This window comes from Talaromyces proteolyticus, assembly GCF_021365285.1.
Source record: "Talaromyces proteolyticus strain PMI_201 chromosome Unknown BGW36scaffold_1, whole genome shotgun sequence".
NCBI classification, from domain to species: Eukaryota; Fungi; Ascomycota; class Eurotiomycetes; order Eurotiales; family Trichocomaceae; genus Talaromyces; species Talaromyces proteolyticus.
Window position 1 is genome coordinate 2,833,176 of NW_025764277.1, and position 22,360 is coordinate 2,855,535.

At 46.8% G+C, this 22,360-nt stretch overlaps 7 protein-coding genes across 7 annotated transcripts; 4 read left to right on the forward strand and 3 right to left on the reverse strand.

Annotated features, from left to right (window-relative positions):
• Nucleotides 1-1,690: 1,690 nt before the first annotated feature.
• Nucleotides 1,691-4,707, reverse strand: BGW36DRAFT_333007 (putative intracellular protein transport protein). Its single transcript, XM_046212870.1, has 3 exons — nt 3,942-4,707; nt 2,874-3,887; nt 1,691-2,826 (listed from the first exon to the last, which is right to left on the reverse strand). Exons 1-3 carry the CDS (start codon nt 4,498-4,500, stop codon nt 1,934-1,936), a joined length of 2,466 nt encoding a protein of 821 aa, XP_046078307.1. The 5' UTR covers nt 4,501-4,707; the 3' UTR covers nt 1,691-1,933.
• A 122-nt stretch (nt 4,708-4,829) lies between these two features.
• On the reverse strand, nt 4,830-5,745 carry BGW36DRAFT_368014 (uncharacterized protein). Its single transcript, XM_046214940.1, has one exon. It carries the CDS (start codon nt 5,707-5,709, stop codon nt 4,903-4,905), a length of 807 nt encoding a protein of 268 aa, XP_046078308.1. The 5' UTR covers nt 5,710-5,745; the 3' UTR covers nt 4,830-4,902.
• A 422-nt stretch (nt 5,746-6,167) lies between these two features.
• Nucleotides 6,168-7,377, forward strand: BGW36DRAFT_368016 (uncharacterized protein). Its single transcript, XM_046214941.1, has one exon. It carries the CDS (start codon nt 6,431-6,433, stop codon nt 7,337-7,339), a length of 909 nt encoding a protein of 302 aa, XP_046078309.1. The 5' UTR covers nt 6,168-6,430; the 3' UTR covers nt 7,340-7,377.
• Nucleotides 7,378-7,415: 38 nt separating this feature from the next.
• BGW36DRAFT_17088 (uncharacterized protein) lies at nt 7,416-9,360 on the reverse strand. The gene is made up of 5 exons (XM_046209650.1): nt 9,185-9,360; nt 8,700-9,125; nt 8,481-8,615; nt 8,032-8,426; nt 7,416-7,944 (listed from the first exon to the last, which is right to left on the reverse strand). Exons 2-5 carry the CDS (start codon nt 8,877-8,879, stop codon nt 7,518-7,520), a joined length of 1,137 nt encoding a protein of 378 aa, XP_046078310.1. The 5' UTR covers nt 8,880-9,125; nt 9,185-9,360; the 3' UTR covers nt 7,416-7,517.
• A 1,156-nt stretch (nt 9,361-10,516) lies between these two features.
• Nucleotides 10,517-13,690, forward strand: BGW36DRAFT_368018 (putative NRPS-like enzyme). The gene has a single exon (XM_046214942.1). It carries the CDS (start codon nt 10,596-10,598, stop codon nt 13,491-13,493), a length of 2,898 nt encoding a protein of 965 aa, XP_046078311.1. The 5' UTR covers nt 10,517-10,595; the 3' UTR covers nt 13,494-13,690.
• Nucleotides 13,691-13,994: 304 nt separating this feature from the next.
• On the forward strand, nt 13,995-15,229 carry BGW36DRAFT_311362 (phosphatidylethanolamine-binding protein). Its single transcript, XM_046212474.1, has 2 exons — nt 13,995-14,429; nt 14,521-15,229. The coding sequence occupies exons 1-2, from the start codon at nt 14,234-14,236 to the stop codon at nt 14,943-14,945; spliced, it is 621 nt and encodes a 206-aa protein (XP_046078312.1). The 5' UTR covers nt 13,995-14,233; the 3' UTR covers nt 14,946-15,229.
• A 5,219-nt stretch (nt 15,230-20,448) lies between these two features.
• Nucleotides 20,449-22,159, forward strand: BGW36DRAFT_403220 (glycoside hydrolase superfamily; the record flags this gene model as incomplete). The annotated part of the gene is made up of 4 exons (XM_046218887.1): nt 20,449-20,807; nt 20,845-21,444; nt 21,501-21,702; nt 21,760-22,159. Exons 1-4 carry the CDS (start codon nt 20,531-20,533, stop codon nt 22,157-22,159), a joined length of 1,479 nt encoding a protein of 492 aa, XP_046078313.1. The 5' UTR covers nt 20,449-20,530.
• Between the last annotated feature and the right edge of the window lie 201 nt (nt 22,160-22,360).

Below are 22,360 nucleotides of genomic sequence, written 5' to 3' on the forward strand. Positions count from 1 at the left end.
TACGCCTAGCTGCCAAACTCTTCATTATCAGCATCTGTCTTAGGGTCAGACTCTGGATCATCTGTACCAGATTGGGTCTCATCGGAATCAGATATCTCTGAAGGAGCTATGGAAGGAGTTATGACACGAGCCCAGTGATTTCGTTTTGGCAGAAATCCGTCTGAAGCGGTAGAGTGGCTTTTCGTAGACAGACCAATCGCTGGTGTCTTGGAACGGCTTCAGAAAACCGAAGATGTTCTGGAAGCGGCTGAAGAGTGCTCATTTTCAGATGGTGGGTATAAAGAAACATCCCTCACAGTGATAAGAGCATTGTCCTTAATTAAGAGCGGCTGACTGATCGCTTGTACGGCTTCGGTACAAGGTTAATAAAAGGTTAATTCACATATACACCAGCCTGCAACATCTCCCGCTTTGCTAGACTCCATCTGGGCATAACAGATATTGTCATCTGTAATTGGTGAACTTCGGAAAGCCCATCTTTGCCAATGCACGTGGATCTATTGACAATATTACGAAATGGTGACCTTACCACACCCAATAAAATCATTCTATAGCCGAGGAGCAGCCTTAAGAAGTTTATTGACGTGGATTAATTCACTTCATGCTTGCTATATCAGGCAATAATTTACCTAAATTGGCCCTCGAATGATACTATTTGCAGGTTTACTTTTGGTGATGCCTATTGGCTTTTGAGCAGCCCCTGGGAGTGCTTATAAAAACATGGAAGTTTTCAATGGCCCCTGCGGTAGGCAAGTGCGATGGCTCTTATTCTGACGTTGTAACAGTATCCGATGGTGTATGCCACAGTGTACAAAGTTTTGGAAAAGGCTTCGGTGGTCGAGGGGATATCGGTGTTTTCAGTATTGACGTCTTGGGGGAGTCAACAACGACCAGGTGCTAGTTGCTTTGCCGACAGTGAATGTAATGATCCAAGATAATACATTGCTGAGACCGGGTACGTGAATTTACCCGGTGGCGCCTATAGCTTTGCTCTTTCTGACGAAAAGTCTCGACAGAGACGATCTCTCAACCAGAGAGAAGCTGGCTTTTCTCCGAAATTCGCCGTCGATTAGGTCTTCCTAATCGCCGGTGTATTATCCATAATCAATGCTGTTGACTGGGAGTACGACACGGCACGTTGTAATCGGCTGCCAGATGATGACGACTTTGAGAATACTGTTCGTAATGCTTGGAACGGCCAACACTAGGGCGATACCGTAGTCACAGCGGGGGACAGCAAGAGGGTTTTATAATAATTGATTCTCCAGAATGTAGCCAATGTACTACCCAATGTACTGCCCACGCCATGGCAGACATTGCTGGTAATGCTGTGTATGTCGGAAACGGCAAGGGTGCCACTTCGGTATCATACAGAGTGGTCAGAGGCGGGTCAGTTGTCAGAGTATTTGCCTTGGCCGAGGCAGAAGTCTAAAATCATAGGTCACACAGTCAGTGAGAGCTCCTTGAGTGGCAAATCGAATCTTTGCGTGGAAATGCGTAGTACATTTACCTCTAAACAGCTTGTATTTTTTGAGCATATTTTACCTATGATCTTGTTCGTTGATTGGGGAGGAAGCAGGGACATAAAACCGATGAATCTATTAGGGAAATTTCAGGATATATAGCCTCGTCCTAGATCGATATACCTTTAAATTGGTGGAAATATACATTGCTTAAAAATTATTTTAGTATCAATGCTAGTTATACAACTATCTCGATAGACAGATATACAGAGCTAATATACACAAAGCCTATTAGACGTCATCAATTCGGAGATGACAATGACAGGCGTACGTTATATAACTATGTATCGCGGACACGAACACTGAATAGATCGTCAATCTGCTATGTGACTATTCCGAGACTTTTCATATTTAGGGTATGTGTAAATCTACCAAATATGTATTGTATTGCATATTATGAAGAAAATAGCTCAAATTGAATACCCTTCTTTCTCCTCCGTCAACGGCTCTCTCACCGTCTCCCCATAAACCGTCAACGGAATAACAATCTCAAATGACTCGCTTGGCAGATTTTCCAACGCTGCAAAGACCGAGCCCCGCTCGTCTTCGCCGAGGGATTCGAGGAGTCTAGTCCCCGACAGAGTCACATCGGCGTCGTTATTGGAATGGGTTGTGACAAACTCAAACCGCAATTCCCAGTCTAATCTGACGCCAGTTGTTAATAGGGTTGGGGTGCCTGAGATCGGGATTGCCGGGCTGAAAACTACCCGCGTGGAGAAGAGAGTGTTTTCAAAGTAGGAGGCGTGAATGCGGCGTGTGGCGCGGTGGATGCTTGCCGTAGACCGTACGGCTAAGGATGGGTCGACCTTTTCAGATGTTTCGAGCGTTGCGCGGAGTGAGAAACAGGGGAGAGATGCATTGGTGAATTCGATGGTGGCGAAGACGGTTTCTCCGAGGCGGTGCGATGGACGGTTGAGTACTACGACGGCTATGCGGCGGCCGTTGCGGGCAATGTCGAACCGGTTTGCGCTGCGGTTGGAGCTGGTGATTTGGTTGCCGCGGAGGATGGCGAGGTCGATGGCGTCTTTGGAAGACATGTTTGGATCGTTAAAATTGGTGGAGGGTTTTCTCTCAAGTGGCGTGATTGGGGGTGCTATGGAGGTTCGGAGAGATTGTTGGTCGTGATGCTCTAGTAGTTCATCCACGTAGGATAAGAATTCAGGAGCGGTGGTCCAAGCCGGGCCACTGATACTTTTGTCTTTCGGGGGAGGGCGAGGGCTGCTAGATACAGCATACACGCGTGCTTCGTCACGCAGAAGCACATATGGTTGCATGAGATCGTGACCAAGGACATCTCCTTGACCTATAAACGGTTTAGTACGCTTCGATTAATAGAAATGATGATCCTACCGTTAACCCCGCTGAACACTCGGAAAGGAACATTGATACGGTTAACCTGTTGTGTATCTCTTGCTCCCCCCGCTCGTTGAGTTCCAATGACAAGATTGTAGAAAATCTTGATCGCCTTCCCTTTATGACTGGCGGGCAGTCCTCTCGGCAGCGTGAATGAAAAGGAGTATGACTTTTCTTCGCCAGGACCGAGGCAAAGATTGACGAAAAGAAGAGATTGTGGAGTAGATAACAGGGGAACCGATTTAGAGGAAGTGACTCCTCGCATATCTCTAAGACCCTCGAGGTCACCATTAGACAGTAAGCCGCTGATTGACTCCTCAATTGCGTTCCATCCAAAAGCGCCCAAAAGACCACCACCCCGACGGGGTTTCTCTTGAGTACGACCACCACCTGCAGGCGCTCCTACAACACCTTTTCGTTTCACCTCCTCGAATGCTGCTTGGTTGACTAAAGAGCCGTCAACAGTGAATGATGCATTTATCTGCGCGTATCCCATCAATAATGTGAGGGCATCTCGTGCTTTCATGCTGGTTTCCAGACTGGAAAGGTGCCGTCTGTGCTTTGTCGCATTGCTCTTGATGCGACTTCCTCCATAGTTGGTGTACTCAGATTCCAGGGTGTCGCTTGAATTGTTGCTCGCCGCATAGAATTCGCCGCTACTTCTAGTGCTCCCATTCACGCTCGAGTTGGAAAGTATTCTTGTTGCTGGGGCCAAATGTGCTTGTTGTGTAAGAGATGGAGGTTGTCTGGGAAGTTGTCGTGTAGACGCTCCATCATCGGTTGTTCCTATCGATTGATCGTTTGTAGAAAGACTGCCTTCGGATTCATTCAGGGCGGGGGCCAAGGGAAATTTAAAGTCACTAGGCAATGGACTCGGTCCTGGGCGAGGACTTCGCATCGGACTTGCGGCACCTGAGCCAGCTCTGCTTGATTTGAGTGGTCTTTCGGCCTCGATGCGAGGACTGAGGGCTGATTCCGCCGAGGGTAGTCCCCGAACAGGGAGTCTTCCGCCTAAGAAACATTAATTAGCAAAACGTACATTCAATAACTCTAAAGGATATCTACCAGGAGAAAATATCTCTTCCGGTCCTGAAGGCCGTTTTGGAAGAACCTGTAGACTGGCAGACCGGCCGTGGCTCCACGGCCGCGAGCGGGTAAATTGGGATTGAACCGGAGTCTTTTCCACCGCATTGCCACCATCGCTTTCTATTGAGAGGATCGAAACGGACCGTTTATGTTTATGACCCGGACCATTGTTAAGACGTGCGGGCGTGTGGAGAGGAGGGAAGCTATGAGACCCCGTCAAAGGCGAACTGAGCGACGCCGACACGCGATGGGAACCGGGGGCTGGCCGGCGCGGACTGGATGGGATAGAGCGGCGACCGCCATTATTGAAAAAGAAGCTCTGCGGAGATTTGGCGGCGAAGTAGCCGTCATTACCTGTGACAGCATTGAGTGGCCGAGATATCCTACGCTGATGATGCAACGCGGGTGTTTTGGGCTCTTCTTTCGCGGTTTCGGCAACGTTCTTGAATGTGATAGTGCACTCGACATCTTCGCCGGCAAAGATGGTCTGTTCCTTCCATTTCACGAACACTTGCAGGTCCGATGGCATGGCGACCATGGCAGTGTGTTACTGCATGGGTGAATGTGACTGTGAATGGGAATGGCGATGGTGCGCAGGAAGGAGAAAGGAGGTGGGGTTATCTGGCCGCGAGAAAGGTGCTGCTACCCCTGAGCATGCTGCTACAGGGTAATTGTCATGCCCGATGCATGTGTGGTTGTGGTTGATGGTGATCGATGGTAATATAGGTGGTGAGGTTATGTTGTGAGGAACTAGGACAGCAGATGGGATCGGATCTGGAGTATTGGTGGTGTACTCCACCACTGCGCTTAGTCTTTACATGTCCGGCCTAGCGCGCCACTCTTCAATATCTCAGAACTACATAGCATGTTGGAATATAGAAAAATTTATTATAGTATACATAACCGTAGGTATTAAGATATTACAAGAATCTCATCGCGTCTACACACCAAGCTTACTAGCATCATCAGGAACATCGCGCATGCTCGTCCTCGGCCGCCGCAGCCCGATTTCCTCCATCTGAGACCAAATCCTATCGTGGCGTTTCCTCCAATTCTCCTGGCGCTTGTTCCTTGTTTCCTCTGATGGCTGCCACCTGCTCTTGAGGATCCGTCTGATGGCTTCAGGCGACACCTTGTAGTGTTCTGCCAGCGCCGGCGTTGTCCATTCATCTGGCTTGGTGGAATGGAGATGACGGATTGTGTCCAGAGTATCTGGAGACAGCTTCTTGAGCGGCCGCCATCCTTCCTGGAATTTTTCTTCCAGAGCTGCTTTTTGTATTTGCCAATCCTTGGGCTTTAGTTTTCGCGACTGGGCTTCGTCGGTGTTCTTGCCGCCCGATTTTATTGCTTTGCTTGTTTTTATTCGACCGCCGGCAGTCGAATCCTTTAATTTCTTTGACTTCTTCTGCGTGTTCTTTTCCTGTTTGGCCTTTTCCTGTTTTGAAACCTCAACTTTGGGGGGAGACAAGTCCAGTACGAAATCATCGTCCTGGTCATTTATTTCACCATCTTTGCCCAGCCTTTCATTCTTTTCATTATTCGACAAAACGGGAACGCTTGCGAACAACCGCCTTGGCGATATAGTGCGAGGAGTCGGTTTGAATGGAGGACGTGTGAACAATGACTGGGATGTAGCGTGGAATGGCACGCGGCTTTTCGACACTTGAGCCGTAAATTGGGGGATAAAAATGCTTCGGATTGACTGAGAGACTATCCACGGGTTTGCAGCAATACAGGTTGCAGGCATTGTGACAGCTGTGGACAATAGTGTTGATGATCTCAGGTGTGTAATTATTATTATTATTCTTGATTGCTGGAAAGATTTTGGTAGAGCCTCTATGGAGCTATTCCTTATATGGCTAGCATGCAATAGTATCTATTGGTGCCTCAGGCACTGTTAAACATCGTAGTTACTTGTACCTGGATACTTACGTAAAAGCGATGAGAGCTGGCTTAGGAACACTCACAGAACGCCCTAAGACATTTAGTAATTATACAAGAATGCTCCATTAATATTATTATAAATTTCACCTATAAGCCCAATTTTCTTTGATTTTTTGAACGTCAATGTAGAAACCGAATGCTAATAATATTGTGCGTGCATTGTGTGGCAACAAGTTGACCCTGTGGCAATTACGAGGACATCTCGGTTCCTAGCTAGCAAGCTTTTTGGGGGCCAGGTGTTTCGGGAATAGCTCCAGCTCCAAAGGCAAATGTCAATGGTGGGAAGCAGTTCTGCGATCGACATAGACGTGCATCCTGGATACACCTTATAGCTTCCATGGTACTCCGGGCGTATGCGCTAGTATAGCATCTTTCTGATGTCGTGGTGAGGGGGGGGAGGAGAAGTTGAGAGTTTACATAAACCTGGCATACGTCGATACTCTTTTCACCCCTGCAACATTGAACTCGTTGCTCATTGCTCCGTAGACAATAAATTAACGGAAAACATTGAACTAATTGTCATTATGGCTCCTTCAGCACAACCGGACGAAACATCGGCTCCGGCAACGCAGTCAAAGGTCGAAGCAGAGAAGGACTTCGAGGAAAAGAGAAACATAATTAACCCAGCAGCCCAAGCAATCCTCGAATCATACAGCAACATCAAACCAGATGACGTCCTCCAACATGTCCTCACACTCCGCGACGAAGCATTCTCCGTCTACCACTACTCCTGCATTGGCCAGATGCGATTCCTATCCTTCAATCTCTCCCAAATGCCCTTTTATCAACGCATCCTCAACCTACTCAAATCCTCCCCTAGCGGTGGCGGATTTTTAGACGCCGGATGCTGTTTTGGGCAGGAGATTCGGTTTCTTGCCAACCAGGGAATCCCACATTCTCAACTATACGGATGCGATTTAGAGCAGGTCTTTATTGATCTCGGGTATCGCCTGTTTCTGGATGGCGATGGGAAGCTAGGCGCGAAGTTTTTCGTCGGCGATCTGACCGAGCCCCAAGAAACAGTGTATGAGAGCGGCGCATTGGCACAAGGGTTGAAGAATAAATTGCAGGCCATTTTTGCATCGTCTCTGTTCCATATGTGGGACTACGAGGATCAGGTCCTTGTTGCGAGGAGAATGGTGGCGATGTGTGAGGACAAGCCAGGCGTAATGATTACGGGACGCCAGCTAGGAAGCCATCTGGGCGGACGGTATCCCATGATTGGCATGCGAAAGGATGGGGAGAAGTACCGGAATTATCGCCATAATGAGCAGACCATTCGAGGCTTCTGGCATGATGTTGGCGAGGCTACCGGCACTCAATGGACGGTCGACGCGGGCACTTATTGGGGAGACGAGATGGAACAAACCAAGAATGCACCATGGGCAGAACCGCAAATGTGCATGATCTGGTGGTCTGCAACTCGGAAATAGAGACTCAATACACCAATTGATATATATATAAAAACCTGAAATTCAACTTAATTTTATGTACGTAAATATATACAGAAATCGTTTCATTATTTTAATGACAGATAAACACATTCAATAAGGTCGTTACAAGGAACAATGCGTATATTATTCTTCAAAATCCCAAACTCCAGATATCCGGTTATACACTGCTGAAATGCAACTCCGTCTTTACTTGGATAACCCCATTTAGAGGTGCATCCCCATTGCCAGAGCTAGAAAAGGATCTCGAAAAGTTCTTGGTTGCTGAAGATGTGACCCCGGGCTGGTTGTCAGGGTATTCACTAAGATGTAAATATTCGCTTGCTTGACTTCTCGCCGGTTCACCTTGGCGGTAGAAACCGTAGGTTTGCTTGGCTAGGTGTGGTGTGCTAGTCGCCTTAGCACTATCGCCGTTGATTAGGCGGCGCATGTTGGAAAATATCGGCACGATGCAGGCACAGATAATGGCCAGGTTGAGTTCGACCACATTGAGGATCTCGAATGCAACGGTACCGTAGGTGGGATCGGTAGTGTTTTCGGTGTCGACTTCAAGCACGATCAGGCGTGCAATACCGCATCCGACAGCACTGTATTTTGAGACATGATTAGAACTATATCATTTTATCCAAGATGATATTATGTATCCCGGATGAAGAGAGAGAAAACAAGCTTACATGAAACCAAATCCGAAGAGTGCAACAAGTCCAAGTTTCGTCTGAGCCGTTAAGCGCAATCCCGCGAGCACGAATATCGGCAAAATCAGAATTGCTGCATCAGAAACAGTGGAGAGAATAAGTGGGATGGCGACGATATGTGTAGCGCTCCTACATTTCCCGGTAATGTGTAGCGTTGGGTTCAATCGTTCCCAGTAGTAGGATGTAGGAGAGCATTGCAAAATGAAGAACACAGTTGATCCGATTGCCCAAGCAACAGCATAGATCAAATTGGCCCACCATCCAATGGCGAGCCATTTCTGGCTGGTATAGAATAGTCGTCGGTAAAAGAGGAGAAGACCGAGTTTGATGGAAATCAAACAAGGCCCGTTGAAAACTGAGGTCAACCATATGCCCTATTGAAAAGGCGGCTATTAGTCAAGTCCTACATTGCAGAATGCATCACTTACAGTGAAGATAGACTGCATATTGCTCAATGTCTTATCCCCGGCATCAATTGCTGTGGCTTCGACTCTCCAGACGTGCTGTCCAAACCCATTTCTCGCTGCGATCAGGGTAGCCAATGTGACCACATCTGCAGAAATCTGCGAATTTTGTCCTTTCAATTAGCACGCTGATACTCTCAAAATCAATAACATTTTGAACTCCTTGCACAGTGGTATCCATACCAATGCCGCGATCAAGAAATAATCTTCCCGCATTGCCTTTCGATGTATCTGCCATTGCGACCATATTCTCATCGGCACCGAAATATTACCCAATACGAAAAACGTGATGCACACGCCGTAAATGGCAGGCTGAAGTGTCTCATCCCAAGCCGCCAGTTGCGCTGCCGTTAATGCAGGCATCTTTGTCTGTCCCCAGTCCCCAGTATCCTGCTAATTTGAATGCTGTGGTGTTCTTTTGAAGGCAATTTTTACCAAGGCAGGTCGAGGGAGACACGTCGGCGGTTGAGACGGCACAAATCAGGGTCCGAATAGATCGGCGCAAGCGCAATCGCAATCTAGTAGCAGATACATAGCCATGTAACGATCCAACCATACAGTGGAACCAAAGCTAGGCGAAGGATTGAAGGGAAAGAACTGAAGAAGGGGCTAAATTTCGTCAGCGGCAGTCCACGTGTCTCGTGTTCAAGTCGAGTACGAGAACATACATCATGTACCTCAACGCTAGAGCGGCAGAGGAACTACGATACTCCGCGTAGTGCGTACTATGAACGAATCAGCCACTGCGAGAATGAATATTCACATGTGACCCTGCGAAGTGTTAGTCCCCGCCCTGGCCCTCAAATACCAAGTAATTAACTTAATTATATCGAAGAGGATGTAAAGGCAGTGGGTGTAACGCCGATCTTCTCTACACCTGGAGCGGCAAGTAAGTACTAACTTGAGTTAATACCTTCCTTCGGCCCCCACTAATTACACGCCCGGGCCGCTCAAGATTAGGTATTAGTTGACTGGCCAAGAGGCCGTACAGTCGGCGGGATCAAACTTTAACTGTAGTCTAAAAAGCTTCGGTCTTAACGGCAAAACGATAGCTGACTCGTATTCTGTTCGAGGGGTAATGCCGGACTCTTATGTGTGCTTCAGGCTCGGTTTCGCAGCACCAAGTACAATGTATGTACCATAGACTGACATCTGCTGACAAAGGTCCGTAGCACAGTAAACCACCATGCTCAATTTTCAGCTTCACTAAGACCGTGCTTATGCTTACTTATTTCGAAGCAAGGGATTACTAGGCTAGGTTCATGAGTAAATATTCGAGTCTGCGCTAAATTAATAATACTAACCGAATATAGTAGCTGACTAAGTGGGGGACTTTTGCATATCTAAGTAAAATATGAACGCTTTACATACATGCACAAGTCGATATAGGCACTAATCCGATATAAGCACTCATACCCGTGATTGATTCCGTGTTCTATCGGTGGTTTCCTGTGTGGCTTGAAGCTATGTGGGGCTCCGTAACGCCTCGAGTGCGTTTCGATTTCATTAACACATTCCTCACTCAGGAACAGGAGGTATGAAAGGCCGCCAAATTCACGAACCAGCTGCCTGTGCACAGACTGCCTATTAGAAATCCACCGTCCATGCGCCGTGAGGATATGCCATGATCGACCTGTCTAGTTTGTGACCTGCAAGTCACAGAATAGTATTATGTACAGAACGCGGTGGAGGTATATCAGAGGAATTTAAGAGATGCCGGTTCAAGCTTTCTACCCGTGTCAAATGATAATGATTGGTAGCAGGAATGTCGTGGCTTCAAGCCATTCAGAAGTAGTTCATTCGATCGACACTCGGTGAATGGTCACCAGTGCAACAGTACAAAATTGCTGCCAGACCCCGACGCAATCAAACGTCTACAGTATATCCCAAAGTGTTGCCACCTATTTGTAAAATTATTGCGCAAGAAAGGCTACATTTGTACTTATTATGCTAGTATATAGACAAGGCTAGTGCCAAACTGCAACCCCATCCCTGGGATTCTTCACCAACGCACAAAATATAACATTCACTGCAATAATCTGCAAGGATTTGCCAAATCCTTGCACGGCCCCTTCTCTGATGGCACCCACAGCAGTGGAACGCCACGTCAATGGCGTGCAGACAAACGGTTTGCTGGGTCCTCAGACTCTTATTCAGATTTTAGAAAACGCCGCTCTCTCTGAAGATGAAGCCAGAAAAGAAACAGGCCTGTGGCTATACAAGCCGGAGACAGATGGAACACTTCCTCTGCGATGGACATACAAAGAGTTGCTATCAGATGCAAAGAGCAAGGCCAAAATCTTGTTGCATTATCTGGAAACTCAGTTCCCCGCAGATACTTTAGCTGAGAAGCGGAAAATTGTTCTTTTGCACTTCGACAATCATGTCGACGGTATTGCCTGGTTTTGGGCAGTTGTATCTGCCGGTTTATTGCCTGCAATTTCTCCGCCATTGTCTGCCAATGTGGCCCAGCAAGAGCAGCATATCCAGCATTTGACAACCTTGTTGGAGACACCAGTGGTGTTGAGTACTGATCGCCTAATCAAACGCTACCCAGAACTCGGATCCGGGTCGCTCACGGTTACCATCGAGCAGTTACTCTCACAAGCTAGCAATGTCGTTATTGATGAGCCCCATAATACTACCAATGGGAAATATGAGGCACAGCCTCCTTCTGGAGAGGAGCCTGCTGTTTTGATGTTGACATCGGGATCCACCGGAAATGCCAAAGCTGTGGAGTTGACTGTTCCACAGCTCATCGCAGCTGTGCGTGGCAAATCCAAGGCCCTTCGCGTTTCAGAGAATGCGCGCTTCCTTAACTGGATTGGGCTGGATCATGTGGCTAACCTGGTCGAGATCCACCTCTTGGCCATGTACAACAAAGCAGACCAAGTGCAAATGCAGGCGCACGATGTCATATCAGACCCCATTCTATTTTTGAAAGCGATCGATACCCATCGCGTTACGAATACCTTTGCGCCGAACTTCTTCCTTGCCTTGCTCACTAAACGGCTAGCAATCGCTGAATCTGAAGCGTCAACTATTACTGATCTCGATCTCTCGTGCCTTGAGACCGTTGTCTCCGGAGGTGAAGCGAATTTAGTCGAGACTGCCAAAGTCCTATGTGCACAATTGGAAAAGCTGGGCGTTAGGAGGTCCGTGCTATACGTTGCATATGGATTGACAGAATCTAGTGCAGGTCTCACCTACGGCCTCTTCGATCCTGAATATGAGGATCACGAAGAGCATGAGTTTGCATCGATTGGAAAGTCCACTGTAGCAGCAAAAGTGCGTGTCTTCGGGGACGGAAAGGAAGCAGAGCCCTATGAAATCGGAGAACTTCAGTTATCTGGCAATGCCATATTTAAAAGCTATTATCGCGACCCAGAAGCAACCAAAAAATCATTCACGAGTGACGGTTGGTTCATGACTGGAGACCGCGGATACATTGATCGTAACGGAGGCCTTAATATTGCTGGCCGAAGCAAAGAGATTCTCATCATCAACGGCGTTAACCGTGCACCTCAGGATATCGAAGCGGCATTGGAGACGGCTAGCCTCGTCGGTGTTGTCTCATCATATTTCGCGACCTTCTCTCACCGACCAAAGGGAAGCGATACCGAAGGATATTGCGTTGTCTATAGCCCCGAAAACACATTCGAGGACCCTAAAAGACGCGATGAGATTGCCGAGTCTATTGCACGAGCTGCATCTGTCGTACCTGGCGTGCGTCCGGAATGGCTCATTCCGCTGCCTGTCTCGCGGTTAGAAAAATCCTCACTAGGAAAGCTGTCGCGCACGCGGCTGAAGAAACAATTCGATCAAGGGGTCTTCGACGATGTTCGTATTCGCTCAAGAATACCAATACAGACATACGTGCATGCCAGCTACGTCGCCCCATCCAATAAGACTGAAACGAAAGTTGTCGAAGCATTGAGCGAGATGCTGGAGATGCCGGCGAACTTGATCTCCGTCGATCGAACCATCTTCGAATTAGGCGTTACCTCCCTCACATTATTCCGGTTCGAGCATTTACTACGCAAACACATCTCTCTGGATGTCGGAGTATCAATAATCACTTTCCTCAACAGCCCGGTCATCCGGGATATTGCAACGGCAATTGACAATGCCAATTCGCATGAATACAACCCAGTGGCACAGTTGCAAGCGCGGGGAAGCAAACTGCCCCTCTGGCTCGTTCATCCTGCATCCGGAAACGTTCTTGCCTTTTTACCTCTGGCGCGTACCATCGTTGATCGTCCCCTATATGCTCTTACGGCGCGTGGACTGGGCAATAATGAGAAACTGTTCGACAGCATCCCCGAAATGGCCGATACCTACTTTCAACATGTCAAGCGTACCCAGCCCAAGGGACCTTATGCCCTGACGGGGTATTCGCTGGGCACAACGGTCGCGTTTGAACTAGCGAAAAGGCTTGAGGCGAATGGAGATGAAGTAGCCTTTTGCGCCGCATTGGATTCTCCGCCGCATATCATCCCACTAGTTGGACCACTTGACTGGACGGCTGCTGCTATCCGAGTTACCTATTTCCTTGAACTGATTGCGCAAGATGACATTCCCAAGTACGAGGTGGAATTCAAAGGCCTCTCTCAAGTCGAAGTGGTTAACCGACTCCTGGAAGTCTCCTTCCCAGAACAACTTGCCAAACTCAAGCTTACAACGGCGCAATTAATGGCTATAGTGCATGTGACGGACAATTTTGGCAAGATGGGTAAAGTGTACCAGCCCGAGGGAACCGTGCGAAAGATGGATGTCTTCTATTGTATCCCGCTCAAATCCGTCTGTCTGAACAAAGAGAAATGGGTTGCGGAGCATCTGGGCGCGTGGCAGGACTTCTCTCGTGAACCGATCGAGGTGATTGAATGCGAAGGAGACCACGCCGATATGCTGAATGCCGAATATGTGGAGGGCTTCGAACAACGCTTATCAAAAGTGCTTGCTGCACGTGGAATTTGATTAGCACCAACGCCGATGATCATTGACCAGTGGGAAGAATAGTTTGTTTTATTTTGAGTCTAGAGTAATTGTTGAGATACGGTGGGCGGATTTTTTTGTTTAGCGTGCATTTATTGTTGTGAGATTTAGATAATGCAACATAGCAGGACTAGTTTCATTTAACTCCATCCTGTTTCTTTTGATCTCGTATTCATGGCCATCAGTCCACCGTAAGCGGCTCTGATGTTTTCTAGTCTTTTAGTTAAACTTCACTGGGTGGTCGGAAATGAATGAGCCACAATCTCGATACGAAGGCTTATCTGTCTTGGGTGAATTCGACAGTCTAACTTGACGATGACTGGACATATTTACACGTGGTACTTTAATTACGGGGACGAAAGGTATCTGGAATGTGGCGCACACTAATTCTATTAGCTTGATTAGCTTGATTAGCGTGTTATTTGCTGCATAAGTCCGCTGGAAGAGACGGGCAGTCAACTTAAGTAGCTCCTTTAGAGCCACGTAACTAGCAACAAAATAAATGACTCGAGTCAGCCCAAAAGAAAACGTTATGTATCGGCGCTTTATGTTTTCCCCTTAGTAGGCTTAGTCTCGATTTGAAATCTTTTCTAGCCACGTGCATTCGACAACGAGATTCTTCCGTAACTGTCATTACCTGTGATATTCCTCAGCTTGGGCCTGGTAATCACCGCTCGTAAAGTCACTTCTCTACCAGATCGTACTCGCCTTCTGCACCGAAAATGAGAGGCTGCGACGTGGCTCTCTTGGGCTTGATTGAGGTTGGACTGGCCTGTTCCGGTCGCGCCAATAGCAATACTCTGCCACCTGAATTGCAGGTTCTGGGTGCTCCGTCGCAGACCCTTGATGTGAAGTTTCCGTTAAGTTCGCCACCGTACGCGGTCAATGTGCAACCTGGGGGCACTCTTCAAGCAAGCGGTACGTTTAATATCCCCAATTGTCAATTCGCCTGCAAGGAAAAGCGAGAACAATAAAAGCAATATAAAGCAAGCGCTAATTTACGTGGTAGACACCGTGGATGCGCCAGAAGCGGATGTTGGACCATTATCCAAGCACGGCTCGAACCTGTTCGTGTTCATGATGGTCGACCCTGACATCAACACTACCCATCCCACCTACGTTGGGCTACACACGATGGTTGCCAATCTGACTCCATATAATGAAAATGGCGCAGCTTCTCACTCCTCCCATCCATTCACCACAGTCGCCACTTACATCGCGCCTGAACCACCCGCAGGGGAATTCCATGACTACACACTCTTGGCCTTCCATCAACCTCCACATTTTTCAATTCCTGCAAAATATGCTTCGTACGTTGCTACTACGCCGACCAGCCCGCTCAATCGTATCAATTTTCCTCTTCAACAGTTTATCGCGGATACGAACCTGGGGCCAGTGGTAGCTGCGAATTGGTTCAAGGAAGGTAGTGCATAGTCAATTAAGAACAATTGACCCTTCTCTCTTTACTGCTGTCTTCGGTCTATACCTGGATAGTTTCAAGGGGCTGCTAAGCACCTTTTCTCTTCGTCTTTGCAATCCATGGAGCGCCATTGCCGATACGCCTCGGATATGCCGTAATGGTTAATGTAATTAGTGGACATAGTTTGCAGCATAATAAGGTCTCGTTTCCTGTAGGTCAGGTTAAGTAGACGAAAAATATGTATACATATATTTGTAACAAAACTAGCACCAACTTAGTATATAACGAGCATCTCTCATTCCGACCCATTTAATGCCTCGAGAGTTCCTATCACCGTATGCGACATAACATGTTTTAGTATCTAGTATCCATCTAGAGTGTTGATATCCAACGCAATTATACCATTACTCTGTCCGCCAAGGGAGGACGAAAACCACGAGTTCGTTGGACTCTTGACCGACAGTATGAGGTTGTTTACGACGAAGTCGGGACAGTCAGGTGCTTATAAATTATGGCTGAATTTAATATCCCACTCTCGTCACTGTCAATATAGCTGGTACTAATAATACTCACGTTAAAGCCAATCAGGAGTAGTTTAGTGGTGCTTCGTCATGCCTCTCGAGCTTAATATGGAGCTTGATTAATCCAAAATAGTGTAGTTGGACGACAACAAACGGCAGTTCTGTGCGAGACTGATGGGGGGAGCTGTACCGACCTCATTCGCAATGTAACTGTAGTTCTACGTCGGGCTCAGCATCTGGATCTGTCTGACCGTCGAGCCGTACATGTCAGCAAGGTCCTTGTAGACCCCTAAGCTGAAATAGTATGAAAGAGTAGGGCTCGATGTCGCAGATAATGGGGTGGCACATGGAGATCTTGATGAACTGGCCGGCGGGAATGGTCTGGTTGGCGCTGTGCTGACCGCCGCCGCCGCCAGGACAGATGCCTTCAGGTTTTGTGTATCCCCGTACAAAGGCAGTTACAAATTATCCATTAAAGGCTTTAGAGCAACAACGAACCTAAAATTTAATTATAACTCCTTTTATTGAGATGTCCGCATATTACTATCTGCATATGCTACGTGGGATCGCATATAAGACAGAAATATTGACGGATATAGTTACTCAATACGGCATCTTAGGGCTATAAGGGCATCTTGGCTCGCAGAGCGTGGTCAGCTGGAAAATGCTCTCCCGGACTTCTGCGCTGCACTGCATTCACCGTGTATATATAATTACATATATAACGGCGTCTAGTAATGGGTATCAATTGATAAGGAAAGCTAAGTCCTCTATGGAGAACTCTCTACGAGCACACAGTCTATGATTACCAGTTATCATAGTCACCATGCGACGCTTCCAGGCTTTAGCTTGCTCGCGTTAGCCAACACGGCGTTATCAGCCCATGCTGGCAGGAAACCGAACGCGAATACCAAGTTGGGGACGAGTGATTCATATAAAATCAACGGTAAAATCCATGCAAAGCTTAAAAGTTTACCAAATAGGCAACTGTCGGGCGGCAGCACCAACATTGAACCGCGCCAAACATGTACGACCTAGCTATTCATGGTGGGCATTCTCCCTGATAGGGGCTCAATGTGTGTATTTGCTCCCACTTGGACAGTCATTAGTGATAAGACATTATTCCCGTTTAATGCCATCAATAAAACCGTCCATATCACCAAGAAAGTCGCACATGACGCCATTAAAATCGCGTTTCTCTGGAGTACCGTTTCTATAAAGTCTGCACTTGATGTTCTCAGGTTCGTATGACATTTTTCTAACATCCCCGTGGCAAGCTATCTAGCACGCGAATAAGAAACCCTCAGTCAACCATGAAATGCGTTCTGCATTATCAGGATAGAGCTCAGCACCCGAGTATATTCGATACTCATGTGCCTCAAAAACTTCGAAATAGGCGTATCTCCATTCCACGAAGTAGGGGAACAGTAGTTGGTACTGCGACCCGATGTCGCTATCTAAGACGAGGTAGCTGTCATCAGCGGCAGCATGCCAATGATCCACGCGCTATAAAAATGTCGTTCCCCAGTCTAATAATAATCTATACCTTCTGTTCTTGTTTGTGGGAGTCGATTGGGATATACCTTGGAACCCACCTGATAATTGGAAGAAGAAGATGAAGAAGAACAAGGAATGAAAAATGAAATCTGACTAAAAAGAATAGATATATGAATCACATTACATTCAAACATATTGATAGATTGGGTGGGCTCACCTCGCTATCTTGCTGGAGATGGCACATCTATCAGGGTTCAGAGTAAGCACATATAGGCACCAGTTGACTGAATTCACATCGTATTGTAGGTTCGAGAAGCCGTCAAGCTTGTTGGAACTTTAATGTGTCTCTGTCGCAAATCCTAACAACTTCCTGTACCCTAAAATACATACTATACCTACGCGAAGATGGAGCATGATTTCACAGTCGACCCCCAAGAGCTTGCCGGCATAATAGAGGGCCTTAGTATCGACCACGCAAACCAGCAGCTAATCAATGAAGCCCTCCAATCCAAAGCCAAAATATCTCCACCCCTCGTCCGCCGCATTTGGAGAATCTCAGAACATCATATCCCAAGTGTAAAGACCATAATCATATGGCACGAGCGACGTAGTTATGACCAAATTTTGAAGCAACATGAAAAGGATTTCGCCAAACAAAGCATTGATCGGGGTCAGGTTCCATAACTTGCGCTAAGGTCTGCACAAAAAAGGTTTAATGTCGGAATGTTGGGAAACCAGGGGGAAAGGTCGTCTCCTACCCACGTTTATATCATTTAATTCAATGATACGACTTTGGTAGTGGCTGTGTGTGTGTGTGTGGCGAGTAATGGATATCTAGTTACGATTAATCCTTATAATTTGGATAAAGCTGAGAGGAAGCTGTCTATGAATCAGCAACGGGAGGTTGTCGAGCTGGTAGCAGATATGAGGAGGCGAGCGCAGGCGAGTATGGAGGTGTTTATAGATTTTGTTGTTATGCACTGTTCAGGGCCTTGTTTAGTCTTATTTTATACCGAATCTATGCTTGCGACTAAAGCTACATCATTGTGATTATCCTCTTCTGTATAAGAAACACACATTGCTGTAGCCAGTACTATGCAAAACTGTGCCTACTGTCAAGCAAAATGCCAACACAAGATCCGTTACAGGCGATGATGATGATGATGATTTAATTAACCCTGACCTCTCAACTTAAGTTGCTAGATCATATGATATACCGTCTTCATAGGCAGGCTACTAGTGGTAGGAAGCCTGTAGGTAATTGTTGCGCTGGGTAGTATGAGGGGTAGCTACTATAGCTATGTACTGGTCAATGGTGGGAATAGTCAGCTAGGAATCGAGGCAAAATCTGCGTTATAACTTCTCAAAACTCCATTTATCTGTCAATTGTAATCTTAGTTGAGGAGGACTTATTCAACAATTCTCTTATAAATCACGCAGTAATGATATAAAATTGGCTCAAGCTCCTTATTCTGACCAACTGGTGTTGCTTTACTAAAGTCTTATATCTTCACTTCCGATCTAATACTATTAAGGTCTGCTTTATTTAGTGTATTTAAAATTATAACATATACTGAAATAATACTGTTGTCAATTAATATTTCTTAGGGTCTCTGAAATTGTATTTGCATATCCCTTCTTTGAATTTGTCACGGTCATCAATTTGTCTTGGTTGTACTAAGATGCGTCAAGTTACTATACAATCTGTAAACCACAACAGAAGAATACTCTGAGCCCGAGAGTTCCTACCACACTAAAAGATAAGTCAGACTAAATGTAATTAAGTTAGAAGAGATCCTCCAGATGTCCAGAAAGCTGTACGAAATACATATTGTAAATAGGATTACCTTATTAATTCTTTACCATAGATATTGAAATAACTTACACCAATTAATAATAAAGCAGCACAAGGTCTTATAAATAAATGCGAATTAGAATTACCTGAAGATTGTGGTTTCTGCCATGGACTTGGATCTGCCAGAGTCGTACTGAGGCTGATATTGTAACATAGTGCAGCATCAAATTAAACAACACTATCCCTATCTGGCTTGCGGTATAAAGGCAGTGCAGCACCATCTAACTAGGAATGGAAAACTAGAAACCGCCAGAAACCTCGAGGGCGATCTTTCACATTTGTTAGGGGAATGTCGGTTGCACAAAAATGACCTTTTCTATGGGGCTGGTGGCGATGCCTCAGGCACGATGATACATGGAATGTCAAGCACAAGCAATGCCAGCCCACAAATATAACTATACCTGGCAAAGGAAGCAGAACCTCAAATAAACTCTTATAAATAAGATTTGCGAAAATGTAACTCCTTTCTACTACATATACATGCTCATATTATGAATGTTAAAGTTCCGTCTTGTTACACTGTATTTTAGGGGAGGCCTGAACATAGATATAAAGAACTGCAAGCTAACTCGAATTAGAAAATGGGTGGGTGCGTGGCGTTTAGTATTATTTAGTATTCTAATATTTCCCCTGTTAATGGGCACCGAGAATCTAACCCTAATAACTGAAACAGCCGGCTTGAAGCCTGTCTCAGCTGACCCAGCATACCCACTGATTATTAAACGCTGCACATATACACACCATTAAATAAATACAACAGCAAATAAAATCAAAATATTTATCAAAATCGATCGAATAACGTGATGAAATACATACTCCGGACTCCGGATGCAGCGAGTGTGGGGAAGGGCTAACCTGATCTGCCCTGGTCTTACCCATGTCAGCTTCCTAATCGGGAACTATCACCAGCGATCTTGGCCGGAATGGGTCAAAGAGGGAGTCAAGTGATGCACACACATCATCAAATTATTATAAATATTGCACCCTTACTTGGCCCTAAGGTGTCGTGACAAATATACCTCTGGAAAGGCTCGGAACAGTCCTTCCGTGATGTGAACAACACAAGGCAAGAATATCTCCGACAAATATCCGAGGAGAGGAGTCTTCTCCCCGACTAGATCCATGTAATGGTGTCTTGGGCTGACACCATTTACCCAAATAGTACAGTAAATGAAGATGGCTAAGTATCAGTACTAAGTAGTAATAATATACTAAGTAGTTCTGTTATAGATTAACTACTACTATGTAATCCCGCTGTTGAGTAAGTGGCGGTCTGTTCCACCACCACTACTACTACATAGGTCATAGGAGTAATTGACTGCACTCAGATCTACTTCGCTGACAGACCAGATGAATCATCATAAACACGCACGCCACCTCGGGGTCCAAATTTCAGGCCGGTAAAGGTTAAACCGTCACCATCACAAGGACGGAAATATGGTGTCGTGGATTTTCCTAATTCGATGTTACACGTAGTCATCTTAACCAAAAGTGTAAATATGTAAATCCTCCACTCAACTTTATTACTTTATTTGCCGGCTAATCATGTTTAAGGGATGGCTCCTCTCTTCCTGTGTTTCGGAAGTAAAAATGTTTCAGTAATGCCGAGGGCGTGCGTTTTGTCCAGTATATAGCCAAGGAAAGCCCGGGTGTGGATTCTGGGTTTGTCTTTTCTTGCTGGAGTTTGAGAGATACATAGTCTTGCTATTCAAAGTATTTTGCCAATATGCTACTTCAATCTCTTAAGCTTGCTGGCCTAGTGGCTATTGGCTTGCCTGCGTCTAGTCTTGGACGCACGATCTCAAAGAGATCTGTTTCCTCAGCTCAGGCGTGGATGACTTCTAATGACGGCACCTATCAGCTTGCAAACTATACTGCTCCAGTGCAAGGCTCTGGTAGCGGTTCCGGCATCTCATCGACTTGGAACCTGAGTGTAGATGATTCTTCGTCTGGACACAAGCAGACAATTGACGGATTTGGCGGTACCATCACGCATTCTACACGTATAATCGATTGCATAGACTAATGGGTTCATCATAGCTGCCGTCACCGATGCAACTGTGACTGTCTTCTCCGAGTTGAGTTCTGACCAGCAAACAGCCCTGCTGAACGACCTCTTCACTAGCACCACTGCCTCCGGCGCCTCCTTCAACCTCATGCGTCACACCATTGCCTCATCTGATCTCTCCTCCAGCGTCTACACATACGACGACGCCAGCAACGCCGACACCAGCCTCAGCAGCTGGGACCTGACGTCCGCGGGCACCTCTATGATAAGCTGGATCAGCAAATTTGCCTCGGCGAGTGGTTCCCTGAAACTACTCGGATCGTGCTGGAGCCCGCCGGGGTGGATGAAACTGAACGGGGTGACGTCCGGCAGCACTAACAATAACAATCTTAACACGGACTACGCGGACGCCTATGCCGAGTATTTTGTCAAATACATCCAAGCGTTTGCCAACGGCGGTGTCAATGTTGATGCCATCACCATCCAGAATGAGCCGCTCAATAGCCAGTCGGGATATCCGACTATGTATTTGGACGCGGACAGTGCGACCAGTTTGATTCAAAATAATGTTGGACCGGCATTGGCGAAGGCCGGTTTGAAGACGGAGATCTGGGCTTATGACCACAATACAGGTGCCCCCCCTTGATGCCCTTTTTTATTGAGCTTAAGTAGTACTGATTGATAAAAGACGTCCCTAGCTACCCTCAGACTGTCCTTAATGGCGCCGGCTCCTACGTCTCAAATGTCGCCTGGCACTGCTATGCTCAGAACAACAACTGGAGTGCCCTCACCGACTTCCACAACACCAATCCAGACGCCACTCAATATATGACCGAATGCTGGACCTCGCCGACCAATTCCTGGTACAGCACCATCGACTTCACCATGGGGTAAGCAGCCTGATTATATCGCACCAAGAACCAAATTGCTAATATAAACACACGCAGACCGCTCCAAAACTGGGCCGCTGGTGTAATTGCCTGGACCCTCGGCACCGACACCAACTACAGCCCGCATCTCTCCGGCGGCTGCTCAACCTGCAGAGGCATCGTGACGGTCGACACGAGCAGCGGCAGCTACAGCAAGACGGCTGACTACTACTGGCTCGCGCAATTCTCGCGGTTTCTTCCTCGCGGGTCCATCGCCCTGAGCACTGGTGGGAGCTATGACTACGGCAATGGCGATAAGGTCGAGGCGCAGGCCTTTGTGCAGCCCGACGGCACTAGGGTGGTTGTCATCCAGAACGGCTTCAATAATGCGGTCGAAGTAACCGTGGCGTTTAGCAGTGGGGAGACGTGGTCGGGGCCGTTGTATTCGCAGAGTTTGACAACCTGGTTGTTGCCTTAATTTAGCCTCGGCCTTGAGCTTTATGCTGGAAGGGGCGGGCTGGTTTTCAGTGTATATAGTTCGGTGGAAATTTGCATATATATTATTGGTTCGCTCGAATGGCTGCCGAATCGAATCAAATGAAGCGAAACATAAGTTTGAAGGCTAAGCTTTGATGTTTATTCGTACCGCATGGCCCTAGGCTGTAATTAGTACGTATGA